Below are 19,823 nucleotides of genomic sequence, written 5' to 3' on the forward strand. Positions count from 1 at the left end.
TGAGGAAAAATGCAATCTATATAATGATATATGGCAGCATCGATATCTATATCAGTAGTAAAGTCTATATAATTTTTCTCATAGTTAATCAGTAGGGATATACCAACTAACATAAGCAGATTGTGTTGAAATTACAGAATCATAGAGTTGGAAGCTAACTTGTGATATATATGGGTCCAGCCCCTTCATTTCACAGATAAAGGAAATGAATACCATAGAACTAAAGTAACTTGCCTAAGGCCACATAGCTAGGAAGATATGGGAGCAGGGATCTGGGTTTTTCTGTGTCCAATTTCAATCTTCTTTCTATTTGTATTATTTATTTTGATAAAAATAAATTGTTTAAAATTATACAAAATTAATTTTGAATGGAGAGTTTTCAAGATTGTTTCAATAGAAATATTATACATTTATATGTATTTCATGAAAATATATGAATGTTTACATATAAGTAGATATTATGAAGACCAAAGATTCTTTTTTTTTTAAAATTTTTTAGCTTTTTTTTTTTTTGCAAGGCAATGGGGTTAAGTGGCTTGCCCAAGGCCACACAACTAGGTAATTATTAAATGTCTGAGACCAGATTTGAACTCAGGTGTTCCTGACTCCAGGACCACTGCTCTATCCACTGTACAACCTAGCCACCCCTAGATTATTATGCTATATAAATATTTATGTTGAAAAGACATTATGCTAAATAAAATGAATCTGAAAGAGGTGAACTGCCTTGCCCAGGATCACATAATAAGTATTCAAATGCTCATCTTTCTGATGCCAGATTCAATGCTCTCTTCACTGTGCTACCCAGCATTTGGTATAATATTTTAATTTATCAGTTATGTATAGCTTTTTTTATTCAGCAAATAATAAACATCTATTTAAGATAATTTTCCACCTCTAAATTTAATGGATTTGGATAGACAAACCCAAAGAGAAATGGAGTTTCAAAGAATTATTATAGGATGAAATTTGTGAATTCCTTCAGTTTTCCAGTTCACAAACTACTCAGGAATATATGAGGAACTTTGAAAATAATGGTCACTTCAGTGACCAACTATAAGAGTTAATACTGCTTGACCTACCACCCTGGATTATCCATTACACAGAGAAACCTTGAATCAGTAAATACAAATCCTTTTGATATTCCCCATTATTACCTCATAGGAACATTAATTCAACCATTTTTAGTAAGAAAAAAGGTGAATATTAGCATTCAGTAAGTAATTCATGCAATATGCTGACAATACATTTAAAAATATCTTTAATCTATCAAAAATAGTAATGAATAGTACAATGCAAAAAGGAAGTAATTGATGGAATAAATATGACTGATTCTTTTAGAGAGACAGTTATAAAGTTAATTGAAATATTATTATTATTTGTATTTAAGGCAGAATCATAATACTAGGTAATGAGCTGACTTAAGAATGAGGAAGAACTGGATTAAGGTTTACTTTTAGCACATTGGCTGTGTGATTGTAAGCATGTATGACCCCAGCCAATTCTCAAAGACTGTAACTTTCAGAGAAGGTGATGACCGGAATGGGTATAGAGAATTCTTCCAGGAATTGAGACGTTTGTTCTTTCTACCTCCTCTCCTCAATAAAGTAATATACATAAATATTAAGTTCTTTTTTATTTTTGCTTCTTCAATTTACTAAAGATAATTTATAAGTCCTGAAATAGAACTTAAATCCATTAAGTATATATAAAATGACTATTTGTAATACATATATATCTTACTTTTTTCTTTTTTGTCAAATTAACTATTATCATTGTAGGAGACAGCTAAATGAGATGGGATAAAGCAATGGATCTGGAATCAGGAAGTCGTGAGTTCAAATCCTTCTTGAAATACCAGCCGTCTTTCTCTGGGTAAGTCACTTCTGACTGCTTCTTCTTCCTCATTTGTAAAATTAGGATAATAATTCCACCTTTGTTTAGTCTTTTCAGTCATGTCAGACTCTTTTGCAGAAATACTGCTTTTGTTGTTTCCTTCTCTAGCTCATTTTACAGATGAAGAAACAAGACAACAGAGTTAAGTGAGTTGCACAGGATCATATAGCAAGTGTCTGAAGGCAGATTCAGGAACATATGTTTTCTGGACTCCAGGTCCCTTTCTCTAACTGCTGTGCCACCTAGTTGCAACTACCTCCCTGGATTATTGTGTGAGGATAAAATGAGATCATGAGATCATGTCTATAAAGCACTTTGCAAACCTTAAAGTGTTTTATATATGTATATATGTATATATATATATATATATTATATTATAATGATGACGGTTGGTATAGTAGATTGAGCAATGGACTTGAAGTTCTAAATTTGTCCTTAGATACTTGTTAGCTGTGTGACCTTGGGTAAGTCACTTCACCTTGTTTGCCTCAGTTCCTGATCTGTAAATGAACCAGAGAAGGAAATGGCAAACTATTCTATCTTTGCCAAGAAAACTCCAAATGGGGTTACAAAGAGTTGAACATGACTGAAACCTCAGAACCTTAAGAACTTTCTTCATAAACACATTTTACCTGAAGTTCAGTAATTAACTGTGTAGAATCTTCCTGTGCATAATAAATGAGGGAAAGAAATTAAAACAAATAACCCCTTTCTTCAACTCAAGGTTTGAAAACATCTGAGAGGAGGGATTTAGTAATTTAATCCTAAATCCATGTACTCCTGCACTGAGGAAATGACGAGAAGGAAACTGTTTTTGTCTCAGTAACCATGTGGCATTCCAAGATAAGACAAACATTGCTAATTTGAGTATAAAAGCAGGAAACATGATACTCTTATTTCCTTTTATGCAAACAAAAGTATCTGAGTGGCAGAGGCAAGGTATTTGTTCCTGGGTTGAACCACAAAGCATAGAATCAAAGGGCTCCTTTTGGATCTCTCAGTTTTCCTTCTCCCCCTCCCTCTCCTCTGTTTCTTGTGGATATGATGGCTAATAATGCAACTTTGTTAGGGAGCCCATGGCCTGAAAATTTCTGGGGTAAGGTTTTTTTCCTTTGTTTTTATTTTGAATTAGTACAGAAAAAAAGGTTCTGGTTAATGTATTACATCATTCATAATCTTTCAATATTTAGGTTCCTAGAATCTGGGCAAAGTTAGCATAGTTTGGATTTATGGAAATAGCAGGAACAAAAATTACAGATAACCTCATTTTAGACTCATTTGGAAAAGAATCCAGACACAGGAATAAGGTGATTTGCTGAGAACATAGAGTTCAAGAAAAAGGTAAAAATTAATATTGGGGTGGTAAGAGAAAGGGAGTGGTCATAGAGATGACTCAGAAATGGAAAAGTATTATAATTTTTTGGAAACAAAGTTTGTTTCCAATTGTAGCTATTGAATTTGTGTCCTGATTTCATAGGATTAAAAGTTCTTTAGAAGAGGTCTTTTGTTTGCTTTGTTCTTACTATTTTCTTGCATATCTATCCATCTTGAAAGAAAAAAATTGATTTTAAGTTAGTTGTTTTATATATGTCCTAAATATGCATTAATATCTTAAATATGAATATTGCTGAAATATGTTATAGAGATATGAAACCAAATGTAAAAATGTAGCTCAACAATATAAGGTATAAGACTACATCACTATTTGTTAAAAGTTAAAAATAATATCAAAGGAAAAAGAAAATTTGAAAAATAAACAAGAGACAAATGTTTTCAGCAGAGATTTGAAAAAATACAAATTGATGAGTACGGGAAAGAGAGCAAGTTTGTTAATGATGGAAATTATTTCAGGCAAGGTATACACTTACTTCCAAAGAGGCAGGGAAGTGAGGAGACTACAGAAATAGAGGGAGAAAAAATAGACAAAGCTGTGACTACTATGAAGTACTTGAAATCATAGAGTTTTAGAAATAAAGAAGCAATTTCTCACCTAGCTAATCCTTAAATCAGAGGATTTTCTAGAACTGTGTTTAAATGAAACAAGTGATGAAGTTGAACTAGAATCGCATTTTTTGAAACTAGGGTCCAGGAATTTGGTTTAAAATATATTTTGATAAATATTTCAGTATGATTTGTTTCTTTTGAAATCCTGTATATTTTATTCAATTAAAAATTATTCTGGGAAATGATCTAGGCTTCATCAGAACATCAAAGAGTTTATAACACAGAAAAAAAAACTAAGAACTCCTGGCAGTACATGATTTTGGAGGCTTCCTCCAGTTCTAATTCCTATGAGATTTTTTTGAGACATTACTTATATATTTACCAACTGACCTGAAGAGTAAAATGTACTTTTTGATTCTCTCTAGCAATAGTGAATTGCAGGCAAAGGCAGTTCTGTTCCTTCAATCGCCCCCTAGTGGTCCAATATCACAGACATTTTTCTCAATCATTTTTATGGAGGAATGTGGAGATTTATTCTGATGGACCATGTATATTTTCTGTGTTTTTATTTTTATTTCAATGGGATAGGGAGAATTGGGAGTAAGCAATGGAGTTATCAAAATGAAAAAAATTCAGGAAAAAGGACATTTAAAAATTTATAGAAAAGAACAGTAAAGTTAGTAGGAAATACAATCAGGGCTCTTTGAAAAGAATTTGTTGTGTACTTGAATAGAGAAAACATTGGATTGTGTATGTGTGAGGTCACATGTCTATTTATCTTTTTATGCTATGCTTTGTCTATGGCAATTCTCATTTTATTTGCTGTTCCTTAAGTTCAGGATTTAAAAAAGACACCATTCAAAGATATAAAAGACTTAAAAAGTTCATAATTTTTAAAAGATGAGTAGTTAAAGCAATAGATATTCAGAATGTACTATATTCATTTTATATATGTATGGTGTTAGTAGATAGAAAGACAGTCTCAAAGGCAGGAAGACATTGGTCCTGATCCATCTAGACCCTACATAAAACAAACCTCTCTGGGCTCTAGGAAACAACCAGACTTTAAATTGCAGAGAAGATTTTGAACTGCATTGGTAGAGATGGTTTTCTCACCTAGCTATTCTTTGTACTGGGAAGCTAGGTGATTCAGTGAATAGAGCACTGATCTTAGAGTCTGATGGATGGTAATTTGAATCTGATTTCAGATACTTAACACATATTTCTATGTGACCTTGGGAAAATCACTTAACCCTATTGCCTCTCATCCAGGACCATTTCCAGTCATCCTGATTCAAATCTGGCCACTGGATCTTAGATGCCTCTGGAGAAGAAGGTGAGGCTGCTTATTTAGTACATCACACTCCTCACTCAAATCCAATTCATATATTTGCCAAGGAATCACCTTTCTGATGTTGTGGTCCTCTTTGAGAAGGACAGACAAACATCCTCAATTCTTTGCACTGATGAATTTTTGATCCAAGAAAAAAATACTATAAAATTAAAGTAAATTATGTTTGTCAATATAGTAAGGAGTTAAGTATATGGCTAGCAAATTCCAAAAATACTGTTTGTCCTTCATTTCTGAAGAAGACCACAACATCAGGGAGGTGATGCCATGACAAGCACATGAACTGGATTTGAGTGAGTGCTGTGCTAAGTCACCAGCCTTACTTTCTCCTCCAGAGCCAACTGGTCCAGTGACCAGATATGAATCAGGACTACTAGAAATTACCCAGGATGTGAGGCAGTCAGGGATTGAGTGACTTGCCCAAAGTCACACAATTAGTAAGTAGTAGGTGTCAGATGTTGGATTCGAACTTCCTGAATCCAAGGCAAGTGCTTCATCCACTGTGTCGCTTAGCTGCCCCAATTCCAATAAGTACACTAATGATCAATAGCCAACCTTAAAGTATGAAGTCTATTCCATGAAACTTCTTTCCTAAAGAGGCTATCTCTGATACAATGTAGCTTGCTACTTTCATTTATGAAGAGACTGCATTTATTAAATACATATGCAAATCTCCAAGATATATTTAAACAGGTTTTTTAAAGTAATTCTGTGATCTATTCCAAAGTGAACAATTCTAAATTTAAAAAAGGTAAATAATTTTAAAAATGAAAGTAAATAATGTCTCATGGTTAATAAATGATAGCTAACCTTGCAGAAGAAGATCAGTTTTAGCACCTAGAAGGTCTAATTTCAAGTTGGCCCTGATACATACCAATTAAATAGCAATTCTGGGGGAAATCGGTCTATTGGTGCTACCCTAGAAGACTCCCTAAGATTATATCTTGCAGAGAAGTTACTTATCTAAATTTGGGTTGGGAGAGAGGGTACATCTTTGGAGTCCTCTGTATAAATGAAATCATGTCTGGAAACATAAAAAAAGGAAGAATAGACATGAAATTATGTATTATTATAATTCAGAGTAAGGAGACAATACTTCCAGCCAGGGTGATCTGAGAAGGTTCTTCTTAAAGTGGATTTAATGAATCAAATGAGATGACACAGAAAGTGCTTTGCAAACTTTCAAGAGCCATATTACTATTATTCTTAAACAGTATACTCCGCAGTCTACTACAACGGTCTGGAGGAATCTGAATGTGGTCAGCCATATCAGCTGAAGTCAGTCATCAGTCAATAATGATTTTAAGCATATAATTTGTCAGGCATATTATTTGTCATTATGTGTCAATGCTAAAGACTGTCAGTAAAGAGAAAGATTTAAAAGCATGACTCTTAAACTCATAGAACTCACAGTATAAGGGGGGGAGTGGGGTACAATATTCAATGTACTAATAGGGAAAAGGAAATAGACATTTATTAAACACCATCTATATGCCAGACATTGTATTAAGTACTTTACAGATATCTCATTTGATCCTCATAACAACTCTGGAAGGTAAATTCTATGATTAATCTCATATTACAGTTAAGGAAACTGAGGCAGATAGGTTAAATGAGTTGAATAGCATAGTTTTAAGAGTCTGAAATTGAATATGAACTCCAGTCTTTTTGATTACAGGATCAACTTTCTATACACTGTAACACCAAAGTTTTAAAAATACAAAGCAAAAATAGGATGTAATTTTAGAGGGGAAAGCACTAGCATAAAATTGGGAGTTCAATGGGTTGGGGTAACTTGGAAAGGTCACTTGCAGAAAGTAGGACTTCAGCCAAAATTTGAAAGAGGCTAGGGATCTTCCAGGCAGGTGAAAGGGAGGGGTGAGAGCCTTCCAAATATGATGGTGATTGTGAAACAACAAAAACAAAAAAAGGAAGGACATATTTTAATTCAGGATATACACATGAGCCAGGTTCCAGTGAAATAAATCTGGGTTTCTATAGCTTAGGGACATTGGGATTTCCTTTTCTATTTATCAAGGAGAGGAGAACTTGTCATAATTTCAACATCATCAAAAAGAGGCCCAGGTTGATTGCATTCTGTATTTATAAGATGTTTCTTGAACTTAGAAGACATTCAGAAATGGAGCAAAGTTTAGCAACATGGATACGGTATTCCAAAGTTAAAGTGAGAGTCCTCTTAGGTGATCTTCAAAAGAACTAGAAAAAGCATACATTTCCTTGTGTCTGATGATACTACTTTAGTTGAGGTTCTAGGCCAAAATGATCAGAGAGAAGGAGTAAGTGATAGATAAGGCTTCTTCTTCCCACCCTCTGTCCTATAATCTCTTATGAGAAGTTAGACTCTCAGCTCTTCTTCCAAGTCTGCTGTCAGGTCCATTGCTGCAGTCACATCTCTAGGAAAGAATAATAAAGGTTGGAGTCAATGGATTTGGCCATATTGGATGCCTGGTGACCAGATTGCATTCACTTTAGACAATGTGAACAAAATAGCCATCAATGATCCCTTCACTGATCTCAATTATAAGGCTTATATATTCCAGTATGATTCTACCCATGGTGAGTTCAGGCACACTGTCAAGGTTGAGAATAGAAAGCTGGTGGTCAATGGAAAAGTCTGTGCTATACTCCAGAAGCATGATCCCACCAATAATAAATGGAGAAATGCTGAAGTCAAAAAATGGGAGAGTCCATTGGTTTATTTGCCACTATGGAAAAAGATGGGACTTACATGAAGGGTGAAGCTAAGTGTGTCATTATCTCTTCCTCTTTTGCTGATGCCCCTTCATTTGTGATAGAAGTGAATCAATGAGAAATAAAATAGCTTTGTCAGTAATGCTTCCTATACTATCCACTTCTTGGTCACCCTGGTCAAAGCTATTTATAATTACTATGGCATTGTGGAAGGACTCACATTCCATGCCATTACTGCAATGCATAAGTCAGTGGTTGACCCCTCTGACAAGTTTTTGCATCATAGGTATGGTGCTGGCTAAAATATCATCCTTGCTTTCATTGGTACTGCTGAGGCCATTGGTAAATTCATAGCCTAGCTAAATGGGAAGTTCTTACTCCTGTTGTATCTGTTGTGGATCTGACCTGTGACCTGGAGAAACCTGCCAAAAAAGGTGGTGAATCAGGCATCAGAAGAACTCTTGAAAGTCATTTTGAACTACGCAGAGGACTATGTTGTATCCTGTAGGCAATGACCATTTTATCAAGCTCATTTCCTGGCATAGTGATGAATGTAGTTGTTGACAACCAAACAGAAGACCTCATGGTCTATAACCTCCAAGAAATAAAGATAGGTATCTTCATCCCCAGTTAAAAGAGGAGTTCTACCATAAGAGAGCCCTTAACTTTAACTTTTTTCCCTTGTAATAGGGATTCCTTGCCTTATTCACTGTCTTTGCCCCAAAGCTACCTTTTAGTAGTGAGAAGCAGAAAATCTATGGTATGTACCATCAATAAAGTCTACATATTCAGTGGGGAAAAAGAAGTCAGCAAGTGATTATTAAATACTTACTAAACGGCATGCATTGTGCTTAATACTGGAGATATAAAAACAAAGAAACAAACAAGAACAAAACAAAGCAAAATGTAAGGTAACTAGGTCTAGAGTTTAGGGATGCTGACCTGATTAGAGTATGAGGGGAAAATCTCTGATTAGCCAGGCTTAGACAGAAGGGAAGAGAACTAGGATCCCAGCTAAGTAGGAGAGAGATTTAACCTCAGAATGGCCTCTAGGCCTGACAAAGATAATAAGAACTGAGCCCAAAGTATTCACTAGAGCTGAGAGAGAGCAGTAGAGCCTTACTCAGATGGAGAATTATACCACACTTTTCATTGTGTCCCCCATGCCTGGAATGCTCTCTCCATAGCTCTGTATTCTAACTTCCCTATCTTCTTCTGGTGATACCTTTTATTGATAGCCTCCCTCCCTTTCCTTACTGCTAGCACATTCCCTCAGATGCTTTTCTATTCGTACTATATATTTATAGCTGGTATGTACCATTATTTCATTTGCTTCACTTATTTAACTGTGAAACCTTGAGAACAGCACCATTTTTTGCTTTCCTTTCATTTCTGTATCTTAGCAAAATACCTGGTACATGGTGCTTAATAAATATTTGTTGACTGACTAACTATAGTGGGAGCAATGAGAGAGATTTAGTTTAGGAGGAAGAAACTACTTGCTTAATAATATCAGTGAACACCTAAGAGAGAGAAGCATATAGAATTCAAGGTCCAGTAATAGAGTAGCAAGGTAAGGAGATAGGAGGTCTGAAACACAGACTAAAGGTTAAGTTAGGCAGAATGTTAATATGATAAAAAATGTCAACTGAACTGCAGGGGTGACACCAGCTCTGCTGAAGTTAATGGGAGAGAATGTGCTTTATCAGGCATACAATTCTAGGATGTACTAGCATATTTATGATGTGAAAAGTAATAGAACAATTGCTGATATATTGACACCTGCCTTATAAATTCTCAAGAAGTGACTGAGGGAGAAAGGGAAGAGTTAAGCTGGTGAAGGGAATGAATAAACATTTCTTTTGGCAGATACTATCTTTTATAAACTTTATCATTTTATTCTTACAAAAATCAGGTGCTGTTTTGACTGCCATTTTACAGTTGAGGAAACTGAAATAGGCAAAGTTTAACAGACTTGTCCATGGTCACCCTGATAGTAAGAATCTAAGGCTAAATTTGAGGTAATTGGTAGATTCTTTCAATTTCTATTTTACTTTCTACTTCCAAGATATCCAGACAGTTTTTCTGAAGAATTTCTTGAAAAAGGAATTCTAAGGTCTGTTTTTGGTCATGACTTCTAGGTAGTCCATTAATTTTTAAATTATCTTTCTGGATCTGTTTTCCAGGTCAGTTGTTTTTCTAATGAGATGTATCACATTTCTTCTAGTTTTTCTATTCTTTTGGTTTTGTTTTATTGTTTCTTTATTTCTCACAAAGTCATCAGCTTCCCTTAGCTTCATTATAAATTTGGAGGAATTGTTTTCTTCAAAGTTTTCTTATCTCCTTTTTCCATCTGGTCACTTCTGCTTTTTAAGGCATTCTTCTCCTCAATAGCCTTTTAGACTGCTTTTTTTTTCATTTGATCCAAATGGTTTTTAAAATGTTATTTTTATTCTATATTTTTTTGTAATTCCTTCTCTAAACTGCTAATTTGGTATTTATGATTTTCTCATATCTCTCTCTTTTCTCTTCCTAATTTTTGCTCTACCTCCCTTACTTGATTTTCCAAATCTTTTTTTGAGCTCTTTCATAATCTAAGGCCAATTCATGTTTTTCTTGGATGCTTTGACTTTATTATCTTCTGAATGTGTATTTTGATCTTCCATGGGATCAAAATAATTGTCTATGGTCAGATTTTTTCCCCCTTTCTATTATTTGCTCATTTCCCCAGGCCATGACTTTATTTTAACTCTTTGTTAGGGTGGAGTTCTGCTTCTAGAGTGGACACACTATCTCAAGGTTTTAAGTGTTTTTGCAGTTGTTTACAGGAACACTGCACCCCCAGGGACTTCAATTCCTTCATGGTCTTATGAGAGACTCTCATTGCTGTACTGACCTGTGCTCTGGTCTGTGGGTGACCAGATGCACTCCCCTCTGACCTACAACTGAGAGGAGAGGCCCTGCTCCTTTGAGTATGGGCAAAAACAAGAGTCTTGCTTCAAGGATAGCAAAGAGACCTCTGCAATCTCCCCCAACCCCCTAACTGTCCATGGGATGAGTGCTCTGGAAGCAGTAGCCAGATGGGTCTCTGTTGGGTGGCTGGTCCTGGGTCCCTGGGCTGAGTCTGTATGGAGGCCTGTGCTGGACTGGGCTCTATTCTCACCCTAGTATGGCAGTGTTCCCACTGCCCTTCCCAATTGCCCTTGGCAATCCTTGTGCTGAGAAGTCTGGAAACCACCACTGCTGCCATGGACCCAGGTGTTTCCAAGGACCCAGGCACCCTGTGGGCTGTTTCTGGATGCCTGGAGCCAGTTCACTCTGGCATGGCCAGACTGCGCTGCCAGTCAGTTGTTTCTAATTCTGGTGTAACAGACATTTTCTGTGCATCTTCCAAGTTGTCTTGGGTTGGAAAATTGCTCCATTCAGTCTTTTTGTGGGTTCTACCACTCTAGAATCTGATTGGAGTCATTTTTAAAGGTATTTGGATTGGTCTGAGGGAAAACTTGTGGAATTTATTGTCTTTACTCTACCATCTCGGTTCAGCTCCCTCTAAGGTTAAATTTGAATTCAGATCTTCTGGAACTCAGGCCAGAGCTTTACCCACTGCATTATTTAGTTGGCAGAAAAAAGAAGAAATACTTAAGAAATTCTGGCAAAACCTAGCAGATTTTTAATTCTTATCAAAAGGTAGGATAATGTCAGTGAAAGAGAAGCATTTTTATATGTTCTGTTTAAATAGTAACAGATTTTGAACCAATGGAGTTCAGAGAAAGACAATGTGGCATGGATATTCAGATAAAGCAAATTGAGAGAAAACTAGAAGGCAATATTGATCTCATGTATGAGTTCATGAAAACATGTACAATGTCATAAGAAACTGGAAAGTTCAAATTATGCTCTTTTTATGGAATTAAAGCTATATCTGGTTAGCTGATAATGAACCCTTGGCCTAAGATACCCAAAGTCTATCTTTTCTCTTGTATATTGATCTCTGTAGTTTCTCATATTATATCTACTTTTGGTTCACTGACTCAGAAACTGTAATGCTCATGATAATTGATGCTATATTATCCATGGCTGATAATACTTTTATACTTTATGTAGGACTATCTAACTATAATCTATTGCTGGGGAAGTCCCATTTGGTGCTATAGGGATCCCCTTCTGAAGTGGATCCCATACGTAGCTCCATCTAAGTATGAGGTCAGAGTAATAATTACATAGATATAAACATAAATGTATTGAAAGAACTTTCTATATTATAGAAATATAATAAGACTTATGAGGGACAAAAGAGAGAAGAAAGAATGAGAACGAAGTGATTAGGATGCACCTTGCAATAAAGTAGGCATGGCTGCAATTATATATGTTCCTTGAGTATTTTTTTTAGGATTTTGCAAGGCAAATGGGGTTAAGTAGCTTGCCCAAGGCCGCATAGGTAATTATTAAGTGTCTGAGACCGTATTTGAACCCAGGTACTCCTGACCCCAGGGCCTGTACTTTATCCACTGAGCCACCTAGCTGCCCTTCCTTGAGTATTTTTATCCAAGGCATATTTGTATATTCTATTTGTATGTGAGAGAGGCATCTAGGTATTAACAGAATGTGTATTTATTTTCCTAAATATATCTTAATCAGCACTGGCCATGTCATCAGACTGTCCCAAGATCTGAAAATAGTGAATACTATTTGAGAGTTGGTATAAGATAATTATCTTATTCTATTTATCTTTGTTTGATTTTGTGATATCATTCCTATAGGAAATGACAGTAAGGAAATCTCTTCTAACAGTGCCAATCTTCAACTTCTCTTTAAGTTATAGTCTACAGGAGTTGACCATGGTATTGAGAGTTTAATCATTTTGTCCAAGGTCATGCAGTCAGCATGTGTCAGAGGCAGGACCAGAAGCTTCTCTTGACTAAAGAGTCAAGTGTCAACTATTAGAAGGTCACAGGATAATGTTTCTTTAAAAACTTGAAGAGGCAGTACTTAACAGGTTCCCATCGGGTCATCAAAAGATGCTCACCACTATATTCCTAAAGATATCTTTTTTCCCCTACCTGGTTGCTTTTTGAATATTTTTTGGTCACATCCCATATTCCTACCTTCCATATGTAAGGAGATAGTCACAGAAAGTAGGCAGCTTCTCCTAAATGAGAGGTATTATGGAATAATGGATAGGGAACTAGCCTCAAAAATCATATACAGTGACACCAATGTGGCAGTGCTCTGAACAGCCTGGCTAGAAAAAACTGAGGAATAGAAGGAAATAGGACAAGAAACTATGAATATAGGATTGGGGGGGGGTTCTGCCTGATGCACGACTAAGACTAAGGGAAAGAGTCCAGCATTCAACTGATGTCAGTACTGTGCCATTAAAAGTTAATTGGGGTTGAGAGTTAAATTGGTGAACAATGAATTGCCCAGGAAGCATAGAAAATGAATAAGAATCTTTAAGATCCAGTCCTAAGGGAGGGAATTAGAGAGTGAGTACTAGGGAAAAATAAGGGAGGGGAGACTGACTAAAGATGTTAGGAAGAAGAAAACTTAAGGACCTTGAACAAAAATTTCTAAATCATTAGGGAAATCATGAACAACAGAAGGAAATAGAACTTCCAAATCTAGTAAACAAATTCAGATTTCTCTTAATAAATACTGCAAAATAATGGAAATGGAAATGGAAAATGATCTAACAGTTGATAAGAAAGAAAACTGTGGAATTTGAGGAGGATATAGAATGACAACAAATAGTTTATAGAGTGATTTTAAAGAGATAAAATTATAGGGAAAATTGTGATCTTTACAGCAAAAATAGTGGCAGAATTGAAAAACATGAATCTGTGATTTCAATTTTCACTAATTTAGCAAAAGAGAAAAGAGAAAACAATTGATTGGTAATGAAAATTTGCAGGAGGGAAGAAAAATCTAGAAGAGAAGCAAAAAAAATAATAAAAGACATTTTCTATCCAATCAATAAATTCTGATTTTGAAAACAGGTTATATAGAGACAATCTAAGAATTATAGATCCAGAAGAACATGAAACTTAAAAAAAGCTAACACAAAATGCAAGAAGAAATACTAGAAAACTGCCTAGAACTTCTGGACACAAAAATAGAAATACCAATTGAAATAATGCATACATTGCTTCCAGGAAAAAATCTTCTTAATGCAGCAGTCTGTTTTGATCATACTCCTGTTCAAATCCTTTACAGATTTACAGGTGGAGATATAATTTCTTTATTCTGATATTCAAGATCTGCCACAGTCTGTTTCCAACCTAATTTTCCTGCTTTCTGATATTCACCCCCCCTTTGATTATTCTTATTCCAGTCAACTGTTACTACTACTAACCATTATTTGATCTCTAATCAGTCATCAAATTTTATCATATCTACTTCTATAACATCTCTTGCTTCTGTACTTTTCCATCTTCTCTCATGGATGCTACCTTAATTCAATCTCTTACCAGCACTGTTATGATTGTCTTTAATTGGTCTCCCTACCTCAAGCATTTTCCACCTCAATCCATCTTCCACATGCCAAAGAGATTTTCCTAAAGCATAAATCCTATCTTGTCATTACCCCTCTTCCTTTGCTCAGTAGATTACAGCAACTCCCTCAGTAGATTACAGCAACTCCCTCTTACCTCTAAGATTATATAGATATATTTTAGTTTTAAAAATTTATAATGGAAATTTTACTGAGGAATTTTCTTCCATAAATGTTACTAGATACTAATAACTCATTTTCTCATATTTAGAAAATATTTAGCAATCAAAGTTTTTTAGATTACACATATCATTGCAGCCATGCCTACTTTATTGCAATGTGCATCCTAATCACCTCCTTCCCATTCTTTCTTCTCTCTTTTGTCCCTCAAAAGTCCTATTAGAGTTCTATAATATAGAAAATTCATTAAATACATTTACGTTTATATCTATTTAATGATTACTCTGACCTCATACTTAGATAGGACTAAGGATGGAATCCACTTCAGAAGGGGATCCCTATAGCACCAAATAGAACTTCCTCAGCAATAAATTATAGTTAGATAGTCCTACATAGGGTATAGAAGCATTATCAGCCATGGACAATGTGGGATCAATTACCACAAAAGTGTTTTGTAATCTAAAAATAAAAACTGTTTAGATTTATTAATCTTTTATTTTCATGTTTCTATTCTGAATGTAAAATAACATAGAGAAATAGGCCACACAATAATAATAAATTGCTAGCACTCGTGTAATGCTTTATTATTTACAAGGTACTTTACCTATGTCATCTTATCTATAGAGAAGTAAAATAGATACTCAGTATGCATGTGTGTGTATGTGTGTGAAATGCTACTGCTTCATTTTCAAGTATTCCTTTCAATAGGGAATACATTGAAATAAAATAAATGACTTTTGAATTAATAAGACAAATTCAATTCCCTTTAATTTTAAACTATGTTGTCTTATCCTTCCTTTTTTAATTTTAGATAGGTTTTATTTTCTTTTACATTTGCTGCAATCTTGCTTCCCTCCCCCCACCCCCCACAGAAGGCAGTTTGATAATCTTTACATCATACCCATGGTATGCATTGATCTAAGTTGAATGTGATGAGAGAGAAATCATATCCTTAAGGAAGAAATATATAGTATGAGATACAGCAGAATATATAAGAAAATTTTTTAAAATGAAACTAAAGGTACATAGAAAGTCTTTGGTCTTTGTTCAAATGCCACAATTCTTTCTCAGGATACAGATGACATTCTCCATTGCAGATATCCCAAAATTGTGCCTGATTGTTGCCCTGTTGATATGAACAAGTCCATTAAGGTTGATTATCACTCCTATGTCGCTGTTAGGGTGTACAATGTTCTTCTGGTTCTGCTCATCTCACTCAGCATCAGTTCATGCAAATCCTCCCAGGCTTCCCTGAATTCTCATCCCTCCTGGTTTTGAATAGAACAATAGTGTTCCTTCACATACATATACCACATTTTGTTAAACCATTCCCCAATTGATGGGCATTCCATCAGTTTCCATTAATTTGCTACCACAAAGAGAGCTGCTATGAACATTTTCATACAGGTGATTTTTTATCCTTTTTCATAATCTCTTCTGGGTATAGACCCAGTGGTGGTATTGCTGGATCAAAGGGTATGTACATTTTTGTTTTCTTTTGGGCATAATTCCAAATTGCTCTCCAGAAAGGTTGGATGAGTTCACAGCTCCACCAGCAATGCATTAGTGTCCCAGATTTCCCACATCCCTTCCAACATTGATCATTGTCCTTTCTATTCATATTGGCCAGTCCGAGAGGGAGAGGTGTGAAGTGGTACCTCAGAGATGTTGTAATTTGCATTTCTCTAATAATTAGTGATTTAGAGCAAATTTTCATGACTATGGATTGTTTTGATTTCTCATCTGTAAATTGCCTTTGCATATCCTTTGACCATTTGTCATTTGGGGAATGGCTTGTCTTTTTTAAAAAAAAAAAATTGACTCAGTTCTCTGTATATTTTAGAAATGAGTCCTTTGTCAGAAACAATAGTCATAAAAATTGTTTCCCAATTTACTACATTTCTTTTGATCTTGGTTACAATGGTTTTTTCTGTGCAAAAGCCTTTTAGTTTAATGTAATCAAAATTATCTAGTTTGTTTTTAATGATGTTCCCCATCTCTTCCCTGGTAATAAATTGCTTCCCTTTCCATGGATCTGACAGGTAAATTATTCCTTTATCTTCTAGTTTGCTTATAATATTGTTTTTTATGTCTAGATCCTGTATCCATTTTGATCTTATCTTGGTATAAAGTATGAGGTGTTGGTCTGATCTAAGTTTGTTCCATACCAACTTCCAATTTTCCCAACAGTTTTTATCAAAGAGGGAGTTTTTAATCCTAATAGCTGGACTCTGGGTTTATCAAACAGCAGATTACTATAATCATTTCCTGCTATTGCAGCTAGTCTATTCCACTGATACAGAACTCTATTCAATAAAGTATGTTATCCTGTCATTTTGGGGGTACAAAGAAGAATTACAAATACAATTAGTTGAGAATACTAATTAAAACTACTAGTTTTAGATGCTAGTATAGAAATCAATGTTTTGAACATTGGATATAATTTAGCAGGCTTCTTCCAAATGTACTTCCTATCTTCACCAACTTTTAACAAACAATTAAAGAAAAGAAATGTGATTCCACAATCAGCTCTATTATTGTTAAAGGAGAATGGTATCCATTGAATTTCTTCTTCATTAATTATATTTTGGTGGAATGAAATTACTCACTTTTACCTGGAGGATTCTATTTGGAATATCAGAGTTTGAAAGTATAGCAGAGGGCATTTAGCCTAACCCATTACCTGACCAAGATTCCCTTTCCTTGAAGACCTTTAGGGGAAGTCCATTATATAATTTGGTGGTAGTTCTAGTAAGAAGCTTTTCATGATGTTGGGAGTAATGTATCTCCCTAAAACTTTCTGTTTATTAGGGAAAGGCAGAATATAACACCATTAATCCCTTTTCCTCAGGTAGATGCTTCAAATACCTAAGAGTCTATTATGATCCCTTTAAATTTTCTCTTCTATAGGTTAAATATCCCTCTCCCCTGGTGTTTTCTGATGATCCTTCTTGAAGAGTTCATTTCTCATAAGCATGTTGCTTCCCATATCTACAGTTCCACAGGGATCATAGCTGGTGGTTCAGAAATATAGTAGGATGCATCCTGTCTGATAGACCAGACCCCTGGATTTCTTCCCTTGCATTTGACTGTTGTCGTTCAGATTATTCACAAGGAATGTGTGGAAGGGGGAGCTCATTTTGTGCATGTAGTAATAGGTGGTCTGAACTGTGAACTCTCACTCTTATTAATAAGAAAGGTATTTTAAATAGAATGGTTTGCTAAATTTGTATGCCTTAATTATATGAAGTTTGCTAAAATGATTATGGTCAGTAAAGCCTTATGTTTATTGCTTAAATATAGTAGACAAATTACTATTAAGTACTTAGGAGTGACCTAATTTAGAGGAACTTTTTGGTACATAGGTGGGTCAATCAGTGATCAAATAATGAGTCACTTTTGTTGGCTAGGGGATAGTTAGCCAGTCTAGCAGTAAGACAATCCTTACATCCTTATATGGCTTAATCTTGAGTGTCTTCACTGTTCTGGCACATCTGGATAGTTTGCCAGTACGCTTTAAAAAGGTGATGCTCAGAAGTGAATGCAATTAAATTAAAAACACATTTATTAAGTACTTATTTTGTATAACAAATTGTACTCTGCACTGGTGTCACAAAGATCAAAGCAAAACAACTTCATTGAGCTGAGTTTAAATTGAGCAAGGGAGATAAAAGAAGACAAAAACACAATAACTTTAAAGAACTTAAATTCTACTGGGGATGGGAATAGATACAAATTAAATTGGAAATATAAAGTCAGGCTTTGATGGGAGTCAAAATGAGTCTAAGAATTTTTGAATAGAGATCACATTATGAAGTTGGAATCATCCAGATTTTGTATATAAATTACACAACTGCTCCCTTTCATTACTGAACTTAATTGGAAATTATATTAGGAACTTTAAAGGGTAAATGTTTTTGACAGAATCTTAGTTTTAATTCAAATTGCTACCTTTTCTCTTTGCTTTCCAATTTCACTTCTCTAATATCTTAAAAGCAATGATGATCAATTAATAGACTGGATCTGTTACATTGATTAGCTTTCCTCAATAATTACTTGACATTTAGAAAGTTCAAAATTAATCATAAATCTCACTGATGTGATTTTTCTACTTTGTGAATTTATTGATATTAATAAGGTTTGAATTCCCACCAAAGATTTTCTCACATACATTGATTAATAAGGTTAAAAAAGATCAAATGAGTTAACCTATGAAAACACTTTTCAAACCTGAATTGTTATTTAAAACCTAGCTATTATTGTTTTCTTTTCAATGTGTATTGTCTAATAGCAAATAAAGTTTGAAATCTGAGAAAAGACTTTTTTCATACCACATCAACAAGGCTTTTCTCCAGATTAAAATTTTTTATAATTATCCTTCATCATGACACTCATAACATTTCTCTTCTGTTTGAATTATCTGTGCTAGAGTCACAAGAGTTGATTATTAAATTTTCAGTGTAGCTCCATCTCGAAATTGGCATATGTTACAAATCAGGGCTTGATGATTGAAGGAAAATATTAATGCAGTTAAAACTTAATAGTAAGGGGGCAGCTAGGTGGCGCAGTGGATACAGCACCGGCCTTGGAGTCAGGAGTACCTGGGTTCAAATCTGACCTCAGACACTTAATAATTACCTAGCCATGTGGCCTTAAACAAGCCACTTAACCCCATTGCCTTGAAAAATCTAAAAAAAAAAAAAAACTTAATAGTATGAATTTCCCACCAAGATGGCAGAGAAAAGACAGGCACAGTTCTAAAATCTCCTGATCTTTCCCCATATATGATATGGAAAAAAAAAAAACCTCTTAACAGAAATCCAATCGACAAAACCCAGAAAGAAAAACCAGGAGAAAGAACATCTACTTCAGGATGTGTCTTCTGCAATTGCCGGTGAGTCTGAGCGCAGAGGGCAGACTCTGCCTGGAGCACAGAAGTGGGGAGAGCCTGGGAGCCTGGATTAACCATGAATTAGGGGCAGGGTTGAGTGCAGGAGCCTGAGGGCCCGAGAACTGGACCAGCTTGATCAGCAGGTGGGCTAGAACCTGGTCTACCAGGGGCTTGGGTCAACTAGGGAGCAGAGGCATTGGTGTTGGCACTGACCTTCAGGAGCTTGCCGTCAGGGCTAGAAGGAGAATTCTGGTGCAGGAGAGATGCAGACATCATTCCTGGGCAAATCTCGTCAGGAGGAACTCAAGAGTCCAGGCCTCCATTGCAGCTGAAGCCTCTTCCTAGAACAAAAATAATTA

General features: G+C 35.2%; 1 protein-coding gene across 1 annotated transcript in view; it reads left to right on the forward strand.

Annotated features, from left to right (window-relative positions):
* The first annotated feature begins 2,814 nt into the window (after positions 1–2,814).
* MYCT1 (MYC target 1) overlaps positions 2,815–19,823 on the forward strand; it is a 34,538-nt gene continuing 17,529 nt past the window's right edge. The window contains exon 1 of the mRNA XM_074187859.1: positions 2,815–2,992. Coding sequence (XP_074043960.1) covers positions 2,938–2,992 — 55 coding nt within the window. The 5' untranslated portion in view covers positions 2,815–2,937. The remainder of the gene's footprint in view (positions 2,993–19,823) is intronic.

Source organism: Macrotis lagotis, chromosome 5, assembly GCF_037893015.1.
Source record: "Macrotis lagotis isolate mMagLag1 chromosome 5, bilby.v1.9.chrom.fasta, whole genome shotgun sequence".
In the NCBI taxonomy this organism is placed as follows: domain Eukaryota; kingdom Metazoa; phylum Chordata; class Mammalia; order Peramelemorphia; family Peramelidae; genus Macrotis; species Macrotis lagotis.